The 23267-nt window shown below is 42.8% G+C and overlaps 2 protein-coding genes across 3 annotated transcripts in view; one reads left to right on the top strand and one right to left on the bottom strand.

Annotated features, from left to right (window-relative positions):
- LOC135488610 (DNA polymerase theta-like) overlaps positions 1-5704 on the top strand; it is a 16717-nt gene extending 11013 nt beyond the window's left edge. Inside the window, exons 15-25 of the mRNA XM_064773255.1 lie at positions 237-380; positions 720-1010; positions 1286-1498; positions 1853-1980; positions 2298-2655; positions 2940-3107; positions 3406-3590; positions 3880-3991; positions 4180-4304; positions 4607-4754; positions 5215-5704. Of these exons, the coding sequence (XP_064629325.1) occupies positions 237-380; positions 720-1010; positions 1286-1498; positions 1853-1980; positions 2298-2655; positions 2940-3107; positions 3406-3590; positions 3880-3991; positions 4180-4304; positions 4607-4754; positions 5215-5453 (2111 nt within the window). The 3' untranslated portion in view covers positions 5454-5704. The remainder of the gene's footprint in view (positions 1-236; positions 381-719; positions 1011-1285; positions 1499-1852; positions 1981-2297; positions 2656-2939; positions 3108-3405; positions 3591-3879; positions 3992-4179; positions 4305-4606; positions 4755-5214) is intronic.
- LOC135487621 (uncharacterized) lies at positions 5687-23267 on the bottom strand. Of its 2 annotated transcripts, XM_064771597.1 has the most exons (21): positions 23180-23267; positions 22560-22752; positions 22000-22187; positions 21833-21903; positions 21078-21433; positions 20516-20688; positions 19676-19832; positions 19077-19380; positions 18152-18689; positions 17520-17656; positions 16921-17093; positions 15529-15653; positions 11658-11728; positions 11241-11398; positions 10683-10874; positions 9946-10115; positions 9420-9576; positions 8863-9166; positions 8005-8542; positions 7697-7833; positions 5687-7319 (listed from the first exon to the last, which is right to left on the bottom strand). In XM_064771597.1, the coding sequence occupies exons 1-21, from the start codon at positions 23207-23209 to the stop codon at positions 7148-7150; spliced, it is 4344 nt and encodes a 1447-aa protein (XP_064627667.1). In that variant the 5' UTR covers positions 23210-23267; the 3' UTR covers positions 5687-7147. The 2 variants fall into 2 exon arrangements, with proteins under 2 accessions (XP_064627667.1, XP_064627668.1); XM_064771598.1 differs by lacking the exons at positions 21833-21903; positions 22000-22187; positions 22560-22752; positions 23180-23267 and having other exon boundaries at positions 20516-20704; positions 21078-21277.

The raw sequence follows: 23267 nt of genomic DNA, 5'->3' as shown, positions 1-23267 counted from the left end.
GGTCTTAAAACCGACCTCACGAGCCCTGAACAGGTACATGTGACAGTTCCCTCTGGCAGATTCGAGCTCATTGGCAGTGTTTTCTGGCTTGATCTCCTAGCATGCTCAAAACTAGGCCAACTTCAAGTTTGGATCTAATCTTGGTTTTGTAAACAAATCTGACTTTCTGAACAAGATGTATTCAACCTATCATCAGTTAGTTTGAAATGGTTACATATTTAAGCTATTTTCTTCAGCAAAGATACAACCGAAATCCTTCAGCAAGAATCCAGTTGATGGTATTGTGATGGGAGAGGGTAACCAGGCTGTGGTGGGGATGTCCTTCTGTTGGGAGAACAGAGATGCTTACTATGTCGCTTTCACAGGGACGGCACAGAAATGTAAGTTAATTGGGGAACGGTTGTTGATTTTATGGTCAGGTCTTTCACTAAGCCAGCAGGGTTGCCTGACCAACTCTATGCTGGGTTCACTACTCCTCTCCATACAGCTTGGAGAAGCTAACACACCAATCAGCTGAGAGGTCAGGCAAACAAATCAAGTGATTTGCCTCTAGTACTGCTCTCTTGCTAGACTCCTATGCAGGCCATTTTGTCATCCTGATTGTCCTTCCTCGATGTACTGGATGACAAGACGAGGCCTGTACATTTTGTGTCAGCATAGTGATATTATCATGGTTATACATGTAGTTTGAAGAAGTCTAATCCCTTTTACCTTTTTAGGTGATCTGGATGAGAGCTTGGCCCCACCACCAATAGCCAGTGACCTACCAGTGTCATACAGGCTACAGGCTGTGCGATCCATCTTAGAAACTCTTTCCAGGACAGCAACTATTGCTGCATTTGATATAAAAGAGCAGTACAGACTGTTAAGTCAGTATTGTGGTATTGTTTTAAATGGATGCTACGAAGATCCCAAAGTCGCTTGTTGGCTGATGGACCCAGGGGCAAAGGAGAAAAATCTTCATGGGATGGTGACGAATTATTTACCATTTGAGGCATCATTACTTGAAGGTGAGCTGCTGTATTGTGTGTCACTGCTTCCCAACTCCATCCCACCTTGGTTTGGCAGTAAGTAGCTGATAAAGAGCATGCAGTGACTGTACAAGTAACTCACTTTGTAACAGAACTGTCTCACTGTGCCAGTTATAAGGTGTCCTGTATTCTGACATCTGATTTGATACTGGTATGACCAGAGTTGTCAAATAGAGTGGCTAGCTCTTTGTCGTGTTAGTCTTGGTATTTCTTCGAATATCGATACTCCTTTAACTTTTATCTTGACCTTTCAGATATTGGTGGTGGATTTGGTACAGGGAGTATCGGTGTGACAACCCAGAACCCAGGGTCTGGGCGGGTGAGGTCCGCTCTGGAAGTCGTGTTGGTCCAGAAACTGATGGAGTACTTCAGGCCAAAGCTAAGAGAAGAAGACTTGTACCGTGCTTTCAAAGATGTTGAGATGCCGTCTATGGTGGCCTTATCCAGGATGGAACTCAATGGCTTGGGTAAGGGGTCCAGATTTACACTTTGAACCTTTGTCTTCATCTTGGCATTTGACAACAGCATCAAAATCTTAGGCCTTTGTAAAGAATGTCACATAACAAGCAGATCATCTGCATGTCACCCTACTGCCAACCTCTAATTGTTCCAAACAGTTTGGTCTGGGCTTAAAGCTCCTCTGTTTAGTGCTCAGGGCAAAGAAAAACTGGACAGAGTGCAGTCAGATCATTAGAAATATTCAAAAGATATAATCTTGTCTAAAAAGTGAGTCAATTAATTGACAGATTTTGGTTGTTGTCCAAGGGTCCCAAGTCTGAACTTTTCTGCATTCAGATGTGAGATTCTTGGTTCTCTTGCAGGTTTCAGCCAGGATGAGTGTGACACACAGAGAACGATCATGCAGGCCAAGCTGACGGTGCTGGAAGATCAGGCCTACACCTTGGCTGGACATCCCTTCTCCCTCAGTGCGCCTGAAGATGTCGCACAGGTAACAAACCTGCCACACCATGCAGTGTCTTCTAGAGTTATTTGCTGTCAAGCTGAACTGCTGATCCATATACATGTTTTTGCTGTGTTCAACTCCTTGTTGGGACACCCGCTTACAACATTGTCTCCATTCCAGTACCATGAGCTTTTGTCCAGTTTTGTCTCTTTCATTCAGTGAATTTCACTGGAGAACTGTCATGGGTTTAACTCTCCTGTTTAGCAAATGGCTAAATGTCTTTGCTTGTAGAATGAGTCGACTAAAATGTCAGAGGTTATCGTCTTGAATGCTACGTAGCTTCTTTACGGATTTTGTTTCAGGTACTTTTCATCGAGCTACAACTTCCTCCAAATGGTGAACCAGATACGCCCTTCAAACCCCCTGCAAGGGCAAAAGGCGGGAAGCAGAGAGGGAAGCCAAAGTACAGCACTGCCAAAGACATTCTCCAGAAGCTGAAACCCATGCACCCTCTCCCTGAAGTGATCCTAGAGTGGCGCCGAATCACCAACGCCTTGACCAAGACGGTTTACCCCCTGCAGAAAGAGAAGGTGTATTCCGCGGCCCTCGACATGGAGAGGATCCATGGGGATTGTCAGACCCACACAGCCACGGGGAGGGTCTCATTTGCTGACCCAAACCTGCAGAATGTTCCCAAGGACTTTGAAATAGAAATGCCAGGTGGGTTATCTCCTAGGCTGATGATATGAGTAGATCTTATGTTCACCAGCTGAGAATGTCCCTGTTGATACTGGCAACGGACTCGCACCCATATTTTCCAGCACTGCCATCTCTTTGCTGCCCGGTGGAACCAGGTTGGCCAGAAGGTAAGGACCGGAAAGCCAAACTCTGAGGCAAGAAGGCAACAACAACTAGGCACGACTATTGACTTCATGGACCAGACTAAGTTTCTAGCTACTGTCAAATGCATGTTAATAGAAGATCTCTTCTTGTTATTCATCCAGGTATAATTGGTGAAAGTCCACCAGCACACTTTTCAGCCATTGTACCGAGGACTGGTAGAAAGAGGAACATTGGCTTCAGTTCTGATCGGCAAGCATCGAAAGTTACAACAGATTCTGCTGCTCCTAACTTCTCTGTTAGTATGCGGCATGCATTCATTCCATTCAAAGGTCAGTTTGTTAACCAAACCAGTCAACCAATTCTGGATTGTAATTGTAATGCAAAATGCCACAGACTGAGACTTCATCACCAATTGATCCTAAATCCAAAAAGAGCGACAGTCCTCAGTTATTTTGAGTCGCTCGTTACTTCACAATTCATCTCCTTTGAATGTCTAATATAGAAAAGATTGAAGAAATGTGGCAATGAGTGAAGGGGGACATCCTAAACATAGCCCAGGTCTCGAGAATACAACCTTGTTTTTGGCTCCAGGAGACAGACTATTACAGATTACTTCTGACTTTTCAGCTGGTGTTCTCCTTGCCGCCGACTACTCCCAGCTCGAGCTGCGCATGATTGCCCATCTCGCCAAGGACAAGAAACTGATTGCAATCCTCAATGAAGGAGGCGACGTCTTCAAACAGATCACGGCCAAATGGAAGAATAAAGATGTGGAGGATGTGACACCCGTAGAGAGACAACAGGCAAAGCAGGTGAATGTCCTTACTCTTGTGTGCAGCATACCCGAATTAGGGTGTGACAGTCCTGATCACTGTACCCTGGCTGATTTCCTTGCAGAGATGTGTACATTTATTAGCAGTGACAGCTAGTCCTGTGGTAGTTGCATTATTATCTCCCATAGATCTTCTCTTTTGAAATATACTCATGTTAAGAAACTGTGTTTACATGTACATCTTTATACATACCGGTAATGTGAATGTAATGCATACAGTTACCTTGAATTTTCCGGTCTTCTTGATTTTCGTCTTTGTATTCCTCCAGGTCTGCTATGGCATGATCTACGGTATTGGTGCCAAGGCCTTGGCAGAGCAGCTGGATGTTGAAGAAAATGAGGCAGCAGTTTTCATTGACTCGTTTAAGGCAAAATACACTGGTAAGCAAGACAAGGACATGTACTGCATATGCATGACCTCACAAGGATCAATCTGAAGTTGAATTCGTATATTGTTTGGTGTTTGAGCAGTGCCGGTGTCCAAAGGGAAACACCATGTCTGAAGAGGGACCATGACCAAATGTCATTTCCTGCTCAAAATTGTTCAGTTTTTTTGTTGTCTTTTGCAGGTGTTAGGTCATACCTGAGAGAGACTATTGCAAAATGTCGGGACCTTGGCTACGTGAAGACAATCTTGGGAAGACGGCGGTATTTACCAGGGATAAAAGAGGCCAATGTTCACCTTAGATCCCATGTTAGTCAGATGATGATGATGTTTCTCTTTCTTTTGGACAAATCCCTGTTCTGATATCGATTTGCTTGGTAAATTGAGAAAATCCTAGCTAGGTTGCTGGTGCTATGTGGAATGTTCATCAGATCCCATGCAAGTCAAGCATCTGTTAAAGTGTCATACATACCCTTGCAGAGCAAAGACCCATTCTTGCCCTGTTGATTTCAAAAGATTTACTCCCTCTATTGAATCTTAAGCCTGCCCTTGGCATAGACATTCAGGTACAGAGAATTTTGGTTTTAAAACGCATTCTGTCTCCATTGCAGGCAGAGAGACAAGCAGTGAACACATCGGTTCAGGGGTCAGCGGCTGACCTGGTCAAGAAAGCGATGGTCATGATTGATATTGAGTTAGAGAGGGTCTTCCCTTCTACGGTGCGAACACACAGACATAGGAATCATACTGATCACGAATGTAAGCCACATAACAATATACATTCGCCGTCTTCATCTCTGTCGTGGTCTTTGTCAATGTCATCATTGTTATCAATTTCAGACAAACAGAATTGAACTTGTGGATGGAATATTCTTGGTGCCTACAAAGATTGTGCTTAAGTTATGTATAGATTGTGCATGACATTCATAAATTTAAGGATGTCAGTTGTGTTTGGGACTGTAGAGATTCATCACTGCTGGTCCAATGCCATGTCATGGTGCTCCAGCTTGTGTGCTTTAGTGACCAGGGAAGCTGTACTGGAAGTTTCTAACTCGCCAGAGAGGTTGCAGGTGAGAAGCCAGACCAAATGGGAACCCGGCCGAAGATGAAGGATATCAGCCTCGCTTCATATTGGAGGTGCCCAGGCCAATTGGACATCCACACAAATTTACCATCAGTATTGGTATTGCAATCTCTATATTTCCAAATTCTTTTTCAGCCCAAACTAACAGACGCCAAAGTCAACGAATCCTCAACAGCCAGCACTCACCAGAGGGCGCATTCCTGGTCCTTCAGCTTCACGATGAGTTGATGTACGAAGTCAATCAAGGAAATGTTGATGAGGTTGCAAGGATCATCAAGCACTGTATGGAAAATGCACTTGACCTCTCAGTTAGGTTCCCCGTGAAACTAAAAGTTGGCACTTCATGGGGTCGCCTTGAAGACATGGATATGTAAATGTTATTTATTACTCCCCATCAACACCAAAGTTTTCCTCATAAGAGGGATTAGCTCTGCAAAATCAGGCCTTTCCATTCTATAATTTTGGATTCTCTGATTCTGCTAATATTATTCAATGGAATATTATGGTCAAGAACAGTATGACCTTAGAGAATGAAAAATCTTGTGATATTATCATATTTTTTACCATTTATTATTTATATACATCTATCAAAAACTGTATCCCCTGATGAAATTGTTCATGTACTTCGTCTTTATTTCACTTGATTACTCAAGTGTTGTAGATTTTGTATATTGCAGATATTGTATGTCATATAGCATGTTTTGGACTTGATGGTGATGGATTGGATTTAAGGATGAACAAACCAATTGTATGACGATGTGGATTTGTAAATAAAACATGGATTAATATTTATAGTTGGGTGTTTGTTCTTTTATAAATATGGTGTTTCTTAGTAGACTCGCATCAGATTTGGGAAAGAACGTCCTAATTATCATATACCCCCAGGTGTTGTTGAGTATATTGGGTGATATGAATAAAGACTAGCAATTGCTTTTACTGAAAACCCCATGTACATTTACATTAGGCCTTTCTGTACAAAACTGAAGTAAAAGCATTTACTAGTCTTTATTCATATCACCCATTGGAACCACTGGACGCCATGTTCTGGATGTGATGAAATATGTCTTCCTACAGCAGTTTCTGATGTTGTGACAATGTCTTCGTTCAATCGACACCCGAGTGGAGGTTGTGATAATGTCCTAGTTCTGGTTACTATGTGCATGGTTGTTGTCTAAGGACACATTGTGACAAATATGAGATCCGATGACTAAAAGTACCCCAAAGGCCAACCTGTTATGTCTATTTCGGATCCGCAAAGACCAATCTGTGATCAGGTTCAATTATGCCAGGACACCCAAGGAGCTATAAATCGATGTTGCATCTCTCGTTTCAGCGTCTGAGCTGTTACAATTCCGCATACACGCGAGAGAAATAATGCATTTCTGCTATAAGGCCCCATAAAAAAAATTATAGTTTATAATCCCCGCCCGCCTCACTTTTCCACCGGCATCAAAAATATTTTATTTTTCAATTCCAATTTCAATCACTAAATTCGCGCCTTCGGCAGGTTAGAATTGTTTCATTATCTATTTTGTTTCATTTTTGATGAAATTCCCTTTCCAATGACACCAAGCATGTCCACTTTGGTTTATTTTATCAGCTGTTATTCACTTTTGAATGAGGAAACTCGCCCTAGCGTAGATGCCGGCGGGCGGCATGCCGAACAGACGGCGATTGTTTTGGCGCCAAAAAACGCTGCACTCATCAAGGGAGTCAGCGAATCCACTGCTGATAACAATGGCAGGTTGTCCAAGTCTAAAAACTAATCGAATATATATTTGATTAAAATCACCCCCGGAAATCACCACGAATCTTGTCAATCCCCGATGCTGTTAGAAGTTCGCGCCAACTATGTTATCGCCATTCTGAACCATCAGAGTTAATCAAATCGTTGGTGTAACAGAGTCCGGGTCGGCGGAGTGGATCCAAGGCTTGAGAGTCAATTTACTAGCACACGGGAATGTAGAATTCAATATGCAACATTTAACAATTACATTCTGAGTAAAATAGAAAATTTTGAGTAAAATTCTGCTCCAAAGAGAGTGTTTTTGGTATTTCTGAGTAGATCTTAGGTGAGGACGCAACATGTTTCCTCCCTGGACAACCTTGCATAGGGTGCGCACCTGGTCCCTTCAACCAATATCACCTCTTCAATGTTCATGGTTTCTGTAAAGTGTAAAGCCTTAAAATTGTCCTTGGTATAAGCGGGCCACTTCGGAATGCCAGCTTTACCAGGAGACCTGAAAATGAAAAGCGATAATTATAACTTGGTAACTCCTGCTGTTACACGGTTAGGGACGGTGTGTTTCGCCGTCGCGCTAGTCTGTCACGTGCACAGAATCAAGCGGCATGACATTTACGGCAGTGACCAATCGGCGACACCCGCGGGGTCTAATGGTATTAGTGAGTTACCCGCAAAACAGCTCCAGTATGTACTTCCCACGGCCAGGCCTATGTTAAAGTGGTCTACATCCGTTATTGAAAGTAATACTCTCTTCTAGAAGCTGACATGACTGTATTCAGCTTGCTAATAATGCCATCAATACTCCCTTGGTCCTTGAAGATCGTCGGCTTACGCGCCGGTTGTTAGAAGGGATGCCCTAGAGCCCGCCCTTACCCATTCCTAGCAAACGTCCCAAGATAGTCCATGATCTTCTTCGCAAATTCTTTCTCAGCCTCCGTATATAATGGAATTTTGTCGTTCTGTATGTGTTTCTCGTTGTAAATCGTATCAAGGGGGATACCAAAGAACCACTGGAAGGAAAATAAAACACGTAAGCTTATAGTAGATTACGAAATTTTTCAGATAAAACCTTGATGACGTCATCACGTAACCTCCTCTGATACCGCCACGTCCAAACAGAGACAAGAAAGGAAGCAGCGGCAAAAATGAATTTGTTTCAATGTGGCCCATCGGATACCAACCTGAATATCTGCACCATGGATGACGCCCATCCAAGCAGGCCATTGCTCATTGCTCGCCCTGTGGTCGAGCTTGTACATGTAAGCCTTCCTGGCGCCCGCGGAGTACTTGTTAGTGAATTCAATCACCGGACAGGAAAAGCTCAGAAACTCGCCCACCACCCGGTCCAAGGCGACAGTCAACGCATTCCCGTCCGTCACTCCGGAAGAGTATATCTGCTTGATGTCCTTTCGCGCCGGCGCAGTGAAGTTCATCAATACTCCATCTGCAGCAGTGTTGAATTGATCTACGGTGATGGGACATTGCTGCTTGTCTTTGCTGTAGAGGTTACTAAACAGATAGAGGTTCCAATAGGTCCCCTCATTTTTGTTGAAGCCAATCATGATGTCGACGTCGCGGTTGAAGTCGGCTGCTTCCGTCATCTCGAAGGGGTTCCCCTTGAGGAACTCGCCGTCAGGTGTCGGGGCCCAGGGGAAGATCATGGCATTCTTAACGATCCAGTCAGCACTGTTGAAGGCTAAAGATTCGGCCGATTTAGCCCTGGAAATGATGTCGAGGACAAGATTGAGAGGGCTGCTTTGATACAATATGACATTTTGAAGTCGGTTGGGAGTTTCAACAGCACAAACACAGTAAACCTGGTCAAGTGAAAACGATCTCTACCATTACTTAGATAATTATTGCCGGTGCCGAACGAATCGGGGAACAGGGAAAGCAGGAAACCTCTCGAGGGTTTGGTTAAACCGACAAGTCACTTCAGGACTCCTTCCCTGCCTCGTTCGCTGATGTACCACACTTCTACATCACAGAGTTCTACATTTCGTTCAAGGTAAAATATCAGACAAAATCTCATAACTTACCTCAGACAAGCCAACACAGCATCGGCATCGCTCTGCTGACACTTCAGTATCTCCAACATCCTCGCCCCTCGTCGCTTAGCCTGAGTCACGGACATAAACGCCCATCTGGCATTTGGCGACGCGCTTTCCATCACTGCGCGCTGGAAGAGGTTCTTTGTTGTGTCCGAGAGGATGTGGAGTCCAATGCTGGCCGCACCGGCGCTCTCCCCGAATAACGTCACTGATCTCGGGTTGCCGCCAAACCTGGCGATGTTGTTTTGGATCCACTGCAAGGCGAGCCGCTGGTCCTTGATGCCATAATTCCCTGCAGAAGATAAGAGTTATAAAAAAGTGAAGTAATGAATCTTTCAAAAGTATTTGCTCAGTGTTTAGACAAGCAGGTGTTTTTTCATGATTATACGATGATCAGTGCCGCGGCGCTCGGGAACAGTCGTTGATAACTTATCATGAGAACCTCCAAGCTTGGAACTGTTTCAGCAAGATTGACCAAACCGAATTCTGAATGTTGTTGCACGATCAATTCGGGTGAAAGTCTCAGCACAATCTGTGATTCTCACCCTTTATTCTTCCGTCCCCTGTGCTGAGGAACCCAAGGATACCCACGCGGTAGTTAATCGTGACCACGACCGCCTTCTGACTGGCAGCCAGGACGCTACCATCGTACAGCTCTAGGGTACTCGTACCACTGTAATATCCACCTCCATATATCCAAACCTGAAAGTCAACCGGAGTATAAATGTAGCATAAATAAATAACTGCATAAATGGACAACTCTCCGTTGAAATGATCGGGTCCTTTGAAACGATTCCGATCCTTTCTCAAAAACACCAATGCCTTGTGATCCCGCCAGCGAGGTTTTGAGATCTTCAATCGCCTCAAGCAAAAATCTGGGAAGACACATATCTTGCTTGTTCGGCACTACAATGGCTTTAATGAGTACAGGAATTTTGATTCGTCAAATGATTTCGTGCTTGAGGAAAGTATAGCGATTAAACTAAAACATGTCTGTCCAGTAAACAGACATCAAAGACATAGACGTCGTCCGGCGCCAAAAAGGTATTTGGTCTGTGCGGACAAACTCACCAAGACCGGTGCATTCTTGACTCCGTGTGGTGTGAAGATATTCAGCTGCAAGCAATCCTCACTCATCTTTCCCGGTGGGTTCCACATCTCCGCCGGCCAGAAACCGGGGAATGTGGTATCTTTGGATAACATGCACGAAGGGCCGTACGCTGTGCCATCATGGACACCAACTGAACAATAAATCAAAAGAAATAAATTACTTTAGGGTCGGCATGGAGTGTATGTGTGTGGTTTTTGGGAGGGGGGCAAAAGCGAATCGTCGTGACAAATAAGTGCGCAACACCACAGTCGGGAATGCCGGTCAGTCAGTTTTCTATGGTCACTCATAGCTCAAGTATAGTAGGGGGGGGGGGGGGGGGGGGGGTGGCCGCTAAACTTGTTAATGCATAGCCGAGTCATCACTTGCAGGCTGGGTTGCTTCTATTGTAATGTATCCCGTTAGAGTTTGAGAAATAAGAAATAACCATAGACGTATGCGAATGTTATGCGAGTAAAAAGAAGAGAACATGTATGGAGAAGTAGTGCAATGGTATGTTTGGCAGCGGCGTTTTCGCACGGTTCTGTCTTGCTCATTAGGAAAAACTGGTGTTGCACTCGTGCAATATTTTCTTCCCATCCTTAAGTTGCTCTGCTGGTCTTTGTGAACTGCAGGCCCATCTCAATTTTAATAAAGTCTGATAGACAGAAGAAATGTGAACAATACATTCGAAATCTAAACTCGGTCACTCCAGTCTTACCCCATGACTTGGCTGGCAAAGGATCAGCGAATCGTAATTTCCCAACAGGTGGCTGTGCGAAAGGTATATTGAAGAACTGGTTGACCTTGACCTCGCCCTTTCCCACATCAAGGCTCCTGACCTTGCCCTTGACGCAGCCATTCCTGGAGTTGACGCAGGGTTTGCCTTCACATTCTGAGCTTGTTGAGCAAACTGAAAAAGAGGAAATAATATTCATGATTGTGTACTGGTGACCTGTGAACGGCTGGGAATAGCGCTCTGAAATAGCTTTTAGTGTGCTTGAATCTAGTGCTGAAAAAAGATGCACTCGCCCGTCATCTCACGTATCATGCTGCTTGAAATGTAGGCCTATTACAAAATCGTTGAAATTTTCACAGCTATTTGAACGTTTGCTTCGTTTAAACGGGTATTGGGAAATACCCGGAACCAACATTTTGTCCCACTTCCGGTCGTATTGGCTAATGAAGAGCTCTGAATCCTGCCTCACCGGTGCTGTCTTCATAACTGACCAATCACATGGAGTACATTTTTCCGTTTCATATTGTGGTAAACCCTTACCTGTTTTTGGAGACACGCTTATTGTCTTCTTGTCTATCTTCATGCCCCCAGTCCAATAGCCAGCAATGTAAGAGGCTAAAGCCTTAGCCACTTCAGCATCCGTCCCTTTTAGGTAATGTTTTGTGGTCAGGTCGAAGTATGCAGTCACACTCCCAGCCCTTCAATGGATAAAAAGATTATCCTTGTAAAAGCCCAATAGAGTGACAGGACGTCTGATGATGAAAGACATGACAGAGGAAAAAGAATTTTGAAGGATCTAACTCAAGCAACATATTTGCAACACGCCTGCTATGTGTAAATAAGTCAATAGACTGCTTCTGTCAAGACGAAATAGGGATTGCAGGCGTCTCGAGTAAGTCTAAGGTATTGTGTTCCCGTAATCCATGCGCACGTTCCTGAGCTCCGTCGTCAACTAACCCGAAACCAAGAACTTTTATACTCGCTGTCTGTATCCCGGGATCTTTGTAAGCACTTAATGTCGTCTTCAACTAAAACAAAGAATTTAACATTGTTAAACATGGTGACTTCATCGTCAAGAGTTTCATCGTGTATGATATTTTCATGTGCTTCGGGTAGCTTTTAAGTGATCGTATCCTAAACCTAAGTTATTAAGAGACGCCCAACCATCTACATGTACCTGGAGAAATTTCCTTTATTGAGTTGTGGTTGATGTACTCCGCCTCGTCATCGAAACTAAGCAACCCTTAGGCACCTATTCCATAGAGCTATACCCTATACTATACTATACGCGAACAATAGTTTCATGGTCATGCACCCTTTGTGAAGCCATTGTTCGCGTATAGTGTAGTATACCGTATACCTCTATGGAATAGGTGCCATAGGCACCTATTCCATAGAGCTATACCCTATACTATACTATACGCGAACAATAGTTTCATGGTCATGCACCCTTTGTGAAGCCATTGTTCGCGTATAGTGTAGTATACCGTATACCTCTATGGAATAGGTGCCATAGGCACCTATTCCATAGAGCTATACCCTATACTATACTATACTATACTATACTATACTATACTATACTATACTATACTATACTATACTATACTATACTATACTATACTATACTATACTATACTATACTATACTATACTATACTATACTATACTATACTATACTATACTATACTATACTATACTATACTATACTATACTATACTATACTATACTATACTATACTATACTATACTATACTATACTATACTATACTATACTATACTATACTATACTATACTATACTATACTATACTATACTATACTATACTATACTATACTATACTATACTATACTATACTATACTATACTATACTATACTATACTATACTATACTATACTATACTATACTATACTATACTATACTATACTATACTACTATACTATACTATACTATACTATACTATACTATACTATACTATACTATACTATACTATACTATACTATACTATACTATACTATACTATACTATACTATACTATACTATACTATACTATACTATACTATACTATACTATACTATACTATACTATACTATACTATACTATACTATACTATACTATACTATACTATACTATACTATACTATACTATACTATACTATACTATACTATACTATACTATACTATACTATACTATACTATACTATACTATACTATACTATACTATACTATACTATACTATACTATACTATACTATACTATACTATACTATACTATACTATACTATACTATACTATACTATACTATACTATACTATACTATACTATACTATACTATACTATACTATACTATACTATACTATACTATACTATACTATACTATACTATACTATACTATACTATACTATACTATACTATACTATACTATACTATACTATACTATACTATACTATACTATACTATACTATACTATACTATACTATACTATACTATACTATACTATACTATACTATACTATACTATACTATACTATACTATACTATACTATACTATACTATACTATACTATACTATACTATACTATACTATACTATACTATACTATACTATACTATACTATACTATACTATACTATACTATACTATACTATACTATACTATACTATACTATACTATACTATACTATACTATACTATACTATACTATACTATACTATACTATACTATACTATACTATACTATACTATACTATACTATACTATACTATACTATACTATACTATACTATACTATACTATACTATACTATACTATACTATACTATACTATACTATACTATACTATACTATACTATACTATACTATACTATACTATACTATACTATACTATACTATACTATACTATACTATACTATACTATACTATACTATACTATACTATACTATACTATACTATACTATACTATACTATACTATACTATACTATACTATACTATACTATACTATACTATACTATACTATACTATACTATACTATACTATACTATACTATACTATACTATACTATACTATACTATACTATACTATACTATACTATACTATACTATACTATACTATACTATACTATACTATACTATACTATACTATACTATACTATACTATACTATACTATACTATACTATACTATACTATACTATACTATACTATACTATACTATACTATACTATACTATACTATACTATACTATACTATACTATACTATACTATACTACACTACACTACACTACACTACACTACACTACACTACACTACACTACACTACACTACACTACACTACACTACACTACACTACACTACACTACACTACACTACACTACACTACACTACACTACACTACACTACACTACACTACACTACACTACACTACACTACACTACACTACACTACACTACACTACACTACACTACACTACACTACACTACACTACACTACACTACACTACACTACACTACACTACACTACACTACACTACACTACACTACACTACACTACACTACACTACACTACACTACACTACACTACACTACACTACACTACACTACACTACACTACACTACACTACACTACACTACACTACACTACACTACACTACACTACACTACACTACACTACACTACACTACACTACACTACACTACACTACACTACACTACACTACACTACACTACACTACACTACACTACACTACACTACACTACACTACACTACACTACACTACACTACACTACACTACACTACACTACACTACACTACACTACACTACACTACACTACACTACACTACACTACACTACACTACACTACACTACACTACACTACACTACACTACACTACACTACACTACACTACACTACACTACACTACACTACACTACACTACACTACACTACACTACACTACACTACACTACACTACACTACACTACACTACACTACACTACACTACACTACACTACACTACACTACACTACACTACACTACACTACACTACACTACACTACACTACACTACACTACACTACACTACACTACACTACACTACACTACACTACACTACACTACACTACACTACACTACACTACACTACACTATACTATACGCGAACAATAGTTTCATGGTCATGCACCCTTTGTGAAGCCATTGTTCGCGTATAGTGTAGTATAGGGTATAGCTCTATGGAGAAGGTGCCTCGTATAGTATAGTATACTATACTATACGCGAACAATAGTGTAGTATAGGGTATAGCTCTATGGAGAAGGTGCCTCGTATAGTATAGTATAGTATAGGGTATAGCTCTATGGAATAGGTGCCTAAGGCACCTATTCCATAGAGCTATACCCTATACTATACTATACGCGAACAATAGTTTCATGGTCATGCACCCTTTGTGAAGCCATTGTTCGCGTATAGTATAGTATGGGGTATAGCTCTATGGAATAGGTGCCTAAGGCACCTATTCCATAGAGCTATACCCTATACTATACTATACGCGAACAATAGTTTCATGGTCATGCACCCTTTGTGAAGCCATTGTTCGCGTATAGTATAGTATAGGGTATAGCTCTATGGAATAGGTGCCTACTATACTATACGCGAACAATAGTTTCATGGTCATGCACCCTTTGTAAAGCCATTGTTCGCGTATAGTGTAGTATACCGTATACCTCTATGGAATAGGTGCCTTAGGGTGGTTTATCGGTGGATAGGTGAGCGAGAAATATGCATCTAATAACATCGGATGACATGAATAAAGGAATCTTCTAAATACTCTATCCTGACTGATAAAATAATACCTCTTGCTTTATGATGCGGCTGTAGGCATCATAGTATGGCGAGTTCGTATCGAGAAGAGTGTCTTTCCAGGGAAACCCCTCATCAGAGACGGTCAGCGAGCCACCAAAAGTGCTATATCGGTGCCCTGGAAGAAAATGTGGACCTTTCTATCGACTGATGATGTATCATTATATTACCCATAAACAATAGCCCAAACTTTTAATTCTTTTGGTTTTTTGCTACCTTCCTTCCTTTTTCTGCCTGCCTAACCAATATTGGGTAATCGCAATAATTGTGTATATTGACGCATTTCCAAAGCGGAAAATCAAGAATACCTCAAAAGCAGAATTTTGCTCTATCTCGACCACAAGCTATACAATGTCATGTACTGTATTGTCGTGTTTAAGCCGGTTGTTGCTGTTCCGGCCCACGGGTAAATAGGCATGCCGTACGTCGACACCGCATAATACTGTGTACCGGTTAAAGGGCGCCTGTACAAATGTTCAACATGTATATCGGTCTATATTTGAAACAGACGCACCAAAACCGACTAAATAGCGCCTACACAGTAGTTGGCCAAGAGGCGTACAATGCAGTATGGAAGATCAAGGGCATTAACTTAGTGTCGAACTGGTTAAGGCTTACCGTGTCCGTGCACCTTGAGCAGTAGGAATGCCGAGATGAGAGAGAAGAGATACATGTACATATTGCCGTTTCGAATGTCCCGACGAAATGGTTTGTAGCCGTATTTCGCTAGCAGACAGTCTGCCGTATATTTTTTTGCATTTTGTCACTAGTCTTTATAAAACGGTTTGAACCTAGCCCTCGTAATCACGTTGGCAATTATGGTAGAAATAAGCGCAAATTGTGCCATCAATTTGTCATAGAGATACAAAAACACTGATTTATCTACTTATTCAGGATATCTTCATCATTATAAACCTATTAACAGATGATAGCTATCATCCAGAAATACCAACCAGCAAATCCACATCGAGTGCCATAGAACAGGAAATATTCGCGGTTGAATCTGCCTGTGCTTCCAAGTGATTTGCTGACACTGTCCGAATCCCCACACTGGTTAATATAACCTTCTTATGGACATTTCATTTTCCAGTTCTGCATATTTTCTCATAACTTCAGATGTCTATGTTGACTTCTGCTTTGTGTTCTTCAAATTTATGCAGACGATTGTTCCGTTTAAATAAAATAGGTATGTCTTCGTGGTTAGATCGCCTCGCAAACGGCGAGAGATTTTGTCGCTGTGATCGCATGCAACAAATATGACCTAACTCCAAAATGTCTTTGGCCCGTTATCTTACCTGAGCCATCTTGACCCTACGGAGGAAATACCCCTGGAAGTTCAGTATGAACTGAGCGAGCACTGCATTATCTAGTGACTAATATTCTACCTGTGTTTAGATCACAACAATCATCTGTTTTCTGATATTGCCACAGGGTGGAGCATCTTGTTCCCTCGTTAACCGTCATCGTCTCCAAGGTCCCTGTCGGGGTGATTCGCAACCCCTGGTAACTTGTTGTATCGTACTTTGGCCAAGCTGGGTCACCTTGGCTGCTTGGGGTGCTGCATGTAAAAACAATACGAATAGGTCATTTGATACTTACAGCCGCCCCCAGCTTCGCTGTCAGAGAACTACAAAGCTCGATACGCGGCGTATTACAAACCCGCTCATTTGAGAAGACGTAGGATGTTTTGGGCGCAATCATCCAAGTTTACTTATCAGTTATTCATCTGTAAAGATTTCGTTTCTATGTCTTCTGAAAAAAGGGCTTGAATCCTTCGAGAATAAGTTCTTTGTATAAAAGTACATGAACATGTACAGGGGAGTTTGCGGCCGTGGCGGAGTCCCGTAACGACGAAAACCGGCGTGACGTATTATACGGATGCTCGCCACCCTGGCTAGTGAGGTTGGCAATGTTTTGAACCTTAGTTTGTTGATAGAGTCTCAAAAGTAATTCCGCATGGGAAGGGAAAGGTGTCATCAAATACCCAGTTTTTGCAAATGATCCAAGGAAGGTAGTAATCTTCCTCGCGAGGGTTTTCTCAGCGGCGGTGTAGTCTGAGACGTTGTGTTGACTTTTGTGGAGGTCAATGTAATCTTGATTCAGCGGAGTGCCAAAAAACCACTAGAAAGGAAAGTTGCGTATTTTGACGGAATTTCACCAAACAGAATCATTGAAAAATTATCACTCTGCAATAAACAGGACAGTGGAACATGTAGGCCTACCTGTATAGCCTACCTGGAATTTGCAAGCTCTGTCCAAATCCAATCTGCAAAAATCTAGCAAAAATCACATGCGACACTACATGTGGCGGCGAATGCTGGCAACCATGAGTACTACCGTCCAGCCACCTTGGTCCCGTGCGCAAGTTGTTCCCTTCAAACTATGATTGTTTATTGTGAGCGCCAGAGGCAGCTCATTCGTCAGCCTATGGGGGCCTACATACATGTACTTCTTTCCATGGGGAGAAGGAGAGACGAGCCCGGATTCTGCGTCCGGGTTTAGTTCATAGGAGTATATGTAGTTTAGAGACAGTGCCGCTCCGCCACTTCATGATATTTACTGAGTTTGTTTCTTTGATACCTGATTAGAAGATACACCGGTTATGGCAAGACTAACCTGAATGTCAGCGCCGTGAATCACTCCCATCCATTCCGGCCACATCTCATTCGAAGCGCGGTAGTCCAGTTTATACATGTAAACCTTCTTCGCGGTCCCACCGTCAGAGAACGCGTTGGCGAATAGGGCAGTGGGGCACGAAAAGCTGAGGAATTCTCCAGTGATGCGATCCAGTGCGACAGTCCTGGAGTTGCCGTCTGTGATGTCTTTTGAGTACATCCTTACGACATCATCCTGGACATCCCGCGGGAAGGTTGACAAGGCGGACCTAGCGGCTCTATCAAACTCTTCTGCCGAGAGTGGACAGTACGCCTTGTCTTTCGTGAGCTGAGGATATGCATACAGGTTCCAAAACGTTCCTTCATCTTTGTTGAAACCGATCATCAGCTCTGCGTCGCTTGGGAAACCTTTCCTCGTCATTTCGAATGGGTCGTCGGGTATGAATTCACCATCGATGGTTGGTACCCATGCGAACATGAGTATATTGGTAACGATGTAGTCATTCCAGTCATTACCAATATCTTCTGCCTTCAGAGCCCTGAAAAGGAGGTTACAAATGCTACCAGGTTTTTTTCAGGCCTTCGCACTTCCAATATTGACCCACTTTTTCATAGAAAATGAGAAACAATGGGTCATGTGAGTTGCGTGTTCCCTTGCAGCTTCTCTTGACCGTCTCAGACATTTTTCAACCACATACACATTCAGTTTGCCTCTCTATATAATGCGAATGTGGTGTTTAAAAAAGGGTACTAACACGTTTTTCGGCAACGTTCAACATCAAGTGTACAGTACTACACATATTGATTCCTTGCACACACCTCGGGAGTCAGTATAGAAGAATCAAAACGCACCGAGAAGATGTCCTCTTCAACCTCAAACCCATCTGCTACACCGCGAATCCGGCAGTCTATCCACAAACGCTCACCTCAAACACTCCAGTAGCTTTTCTGTATCTGGTTGGTTGCAGTTAAACTTCTGAAACATAGCGTCACTTCTCTTCATCGCCTGAGATGGGGTCATGTAGGCCCACCGCGCCCCCGGAGAGGCACTGTGGATGACCCCACGCTGGAACAGACCTTGACTCAGCGGGGACATCATATGGAAGCCGACGCTCGCCCCACCGGCACTCTCGCCAAACAGCGTCACTGAGTCAGGATTGCCACCAAGATCAGCGATGTTGTCGCGCACCCATTGCAAAGCGAGAAGTTGGTCTTTCAGCCCGAAGTTTCCTGAATTATTGAAAGTGTTGTATGTAGAGACCGCCCCCCCCCTCCCCCATCCCCTGAAGCATTGCCTTAGAACTGGACCCTTAACCTACTGATGTCGAGACATCAGGGTCGTTTGAGATGGTTCGGCAAAGGATCGGTAGACTCCCATGCCGCCCACTTCGTTATCCTGATCGTCTTTCCTCGATGCGACAGGACGAAGCCGGTCCACGGCGTCCGGAGTGTAAAGATCGGAGGCACCTACATGACGCGGAGAGGAAGAAGAAGAAGAGGAAAAGACAGAAGAACAATTACTTACCCCTGATTCTTCCATCTCCTGTACTAAGGAATCCCAACATTCCAACGCGGTAGTTCATGGTGACCACGACTACCTGTTGGCTGACTGCTAGCACCGACCCATCATAGAAGGTAAGAACAGCCGAACCACTATAGAATCCACCGCCGAATATCCAAACCTGAATATCAGAACAAGATATGCCTGCAGTGTGAGTGAGACAAAAATATATCTTGTTTACGGACAACACGGCTGTCGCAGCGACGACCTGCTGTCACCATAGTTCTTCATCGAACCTGATCGTGTAGCACCCTTTTTGTTTCTGTAGGGATCATGAGGAACCTCAGGCTTCATTATTGAACCTTCTCCTTGGATAAGGTTCAATATGGAACCTGACAAGACCGAGGGTGCTATACGAAGCACCCTGTCGACGTTTCAGAAGAGCCGTCACACCACAAGGTTCTTGGCAGAACCCCTAAGCACTCACGGGTTCTCAAAAGCACCTCTCAAGAACCCTTTTTCGTGTGACCAATCGGTTTGCGGAGAAAACTGGCGTTACTGCGAGCTCTAGAGGCTCCAAATCAGAATGCCAAGCAGGCACCTATGTTTCATATATCATTACACATGCGTTCCACTTGCACCTCGGTTATACGAGTGACGTTAAAATTCCTTTCTTTCTCCTTGGTTGTCACGATCTAGAACTTCTAAGTCTCCAACAACGTCCCCAAGCCGGGTCTGCTACGGGGTCCACAGATATGGGGTCAGGCGCCAAAGGTCCATTCATATGGAACGTTCATATGCCACACTATCGCGCAGGGACCGTAGAATGTCGATTCAGGTGAGTTTTTTTGGTTTTTTACTCACCAGGACAGATGCGTTCTTGGCACCTTCAGGAACAAAGACGTTGAGTTGAAGGCAGTCTTCACTTCTGTTCCCAGGCGGGTTCCACATCCACGTGGACCAGAAAGTCTTGGGGTATATTTCGTCCACTGGAAGAATGCAGGCAGGGCCGTAGTTGGTGGCGTCTAAGACTCCGTCTAGAAAAAAAATCATCTGAATTCGCACATGCTGTACCCATGCAACGTCCCTTGAAAATCATTTGTCCCCAGGGCATTTTATCCATGGACATTTAAAACTGCTACACTATTAGCTGCAGACAAGGCATTATTATTTCATCCTTGAATGTTACATCGTCTGCTCGGGAATAGGCCTATTATTCATTCTTTATACTTCTGAAGCTATGCTTACTTCCTTCAAATGAGAGAAGTCTTCCTGCATGACGCATGCACTCCATGCCTCAACTTAGCGTCTACTACTACTAAGTGTGTTTAAAGAACTCAAAAAGATTTTTCGAGCACTGTACATTGTTGTTCACTTGAGAAAACGTTGCTTCACTTCCAATCAATGTAATAACAATTTTGCTCACCCCAAGCTTTCGCTGGCCGCGGGTCAGCAAAACGTAACTTCCCAACAGGTGGCTCTGCGAATGGCACTCCCAGATACTGTCTGACCTTGACCTGGCCTTGACCCACATCGAGGCTCCTGACCTTGCCCTTGATGCAACCTTGCTGGATGTCAACACAAGTCTTGTCGGTACACTCTGGTCTCTCCTCACACACTACTCTTGCCCCGACTGTCAAGGAATCATCCATCAGTTTAAAAAGGCTAACTCGCATCCAGTTCTGCTTGATGTGCGCCTTGATCGCTTGGTCGGGTTTAGTTGTGTAACTGCGCAGGCCAGTCTTGATTTGTAGTAAGAACTGGACCACCACACTACCTTGCCTATGAGAACAGTAAAAACATGGCGAAAACCGTTATCATTAACAGCGACTCCAAGGATGTGTGGAGTAAAAAGAATCATGCATGTTTGAGTAGGCCTATACTTTTCATTGAGCCAAAAGTAATACATAGGTAGCATAAATTTTGAGATCTGGACGTTAGGGTTGCCTCTGACATTTTTGGAAATGGAAGGAGTTTACAAGTTATGTTATCAAATTATAACATTGGATATGTAAGGTTAAAAGGAGGGGGTTTGGGGGTAAACTAGCCCTTACATTCTCCGAATCCTATTCACAAATCGCCAGTGTGTTAATAGCAGATTGTTGGGGCCAACTTGCCTTGGACCTATAGGTCCCCCTCCCAAAAAACCCCGCCACTTAGCATCGCCAAAGAACATCTTACCCTATGCCAGTTATTTTGACGTCTGCATTCTCAATAGCCGGATCGGGGAACCCTTTTAGAGCACTGGATATCTGAAATAGAAATGTTGTCATCAATTGTCTAAAAGGTTGGAAGGAGGTTGGAAGAAATTCGTATTCTTGTCATATACGTTATTGAAAGACGCTCACCTGATTTTGTACCGATTCTGTGAACAGTTTGTAGTAGGCCGAGTTCTGGTTTGAGAGGGCTGTGTCCCATGGTTGGTCTATTACCAACGAGCCTGTGAAGGCTTGAGGCGTCGTGAAGACGGGCGGGGGGTTCGTGGGTTCAGAAGGACCTGGATGGTGGTCTGCCCTAGGGATGCTGCCACCATATACTGCAATTTGATTAAATGTTTCTTGAATTAGTAATAAAATTTGAAAACAGATCGGGTGCAAAAGTGTCGTTTTCAATGAACATGTAAATACATTGCGCAGCGCTTCGCTTTGGGGTCGCAACTAACCATAACCGCTTTAGTGGGGACGAAACACAAGGCCTGGGAGCAGTATCCCGCTAAACACGGTCTTCAAAAATCACACTGAGGGAGCATATTATTTGTCCAAATGTCAACCACCGATGCACATTGATCACAGGTCTGATTCGACTAGTGGAGTCCGCACCATTTTCATAGTCCTTTAGATTGTGAGAAATCGTAAAGTGTACTTATTCCATAAGCTTTTTCCGAAGAAAACAATTTCGAAGCACTTACCGAGATATATGACACAGACTCCGACAATGACGCCCGAGTAGATGAGAAACACCAGAATGAACGTGAACCAAATACAGCAACAAGTTGCGGAGCGGTCACAGAACGCGGGTTTCTTGGCGGCTGGTGTCACAGTGGGCTGGGTGCTGGTCACCGGAGGGATCTGCTCAGTATACCCAAGGTTGTCGAACTCCACCTGAAATATTTGACAAAAATCATGTAAAGCCAGGCCGGCTGGCCTTACTATACGTTCTGGACGCAGTGGACACTCCTCGTCCTGTCGCCCGGTAAGGAGAGACAATGAGGGCCTTGCCTTACTGGATTCTTGCAGAGCGACCAACCCCGACCTTTCTAATAGTTGGCCAGATGTTCCCAAGGGAGGGACAGGGTGGAGGCCTATACCCAGGATTGTCAAACCGGCTCCATCCGACATTCTGCTGGAGTCCTCAGTAATTTTACTGCAGAGCGGCAACGCCCAATCTCTCCTTGTTGGTGCCGCAGTATGGCCGTCTTACCCCACCCATGATGCCATCCTTCATGGCAAACTTTGGCAGTGACCAGGAAATCGTGGAATCATTGAGGGGGGGGGGGGGGGCTGATACCGAGAGACCACCAAGACTCACCTCCACGCTATCCTTCTTTTTCTTCCCCATTCTTAATCCGTGTTTCGTCTAAATGACTTCAGCTAGGCATGTACGTGTGCTAACCAAA

Source organism: Lineus longissimus, chromosome 5, assembly GCF_910592395.1.
Source record: "Lineus longissimus chromosome 5, tnLinLong1.2, whole genome shotgun sequence".
NCBI lineage: Eukaryota > Metazoa > Nemertea > Pilidiophora > Heteronemertea > Lineidae > Lineus > Lineus longissimus.
Note: the sequence above shows the minus strand (reverse complement) of the source record. Positions and strands in the feature narration are given on the sequence as shown.

Excerpts from the sequence above, each read along its gene's own strand:
- LOC135487621 (XM_064771597.1), bottom strand. The coding sequence starts at position 23,209 with ATGGGGAAGAAAAAGAAGGATAGCGTGGAG. Across the intron at positions 19,381-19,675 it reads AGGAGATGGAAGAATCAGGG|GAAACTTCGGGCTGAAAGAC; the intron begins GTAAGTAATTGT and ends TCAATAATTCAG. Across the intron at positions 17,094-17,519 it reads GGATCATTTGCAAAAACTGG|CACCCCAAGCAGCCAAGGTG; the intron begins GTATTTGATGAC and ends TTTTACATGCAG.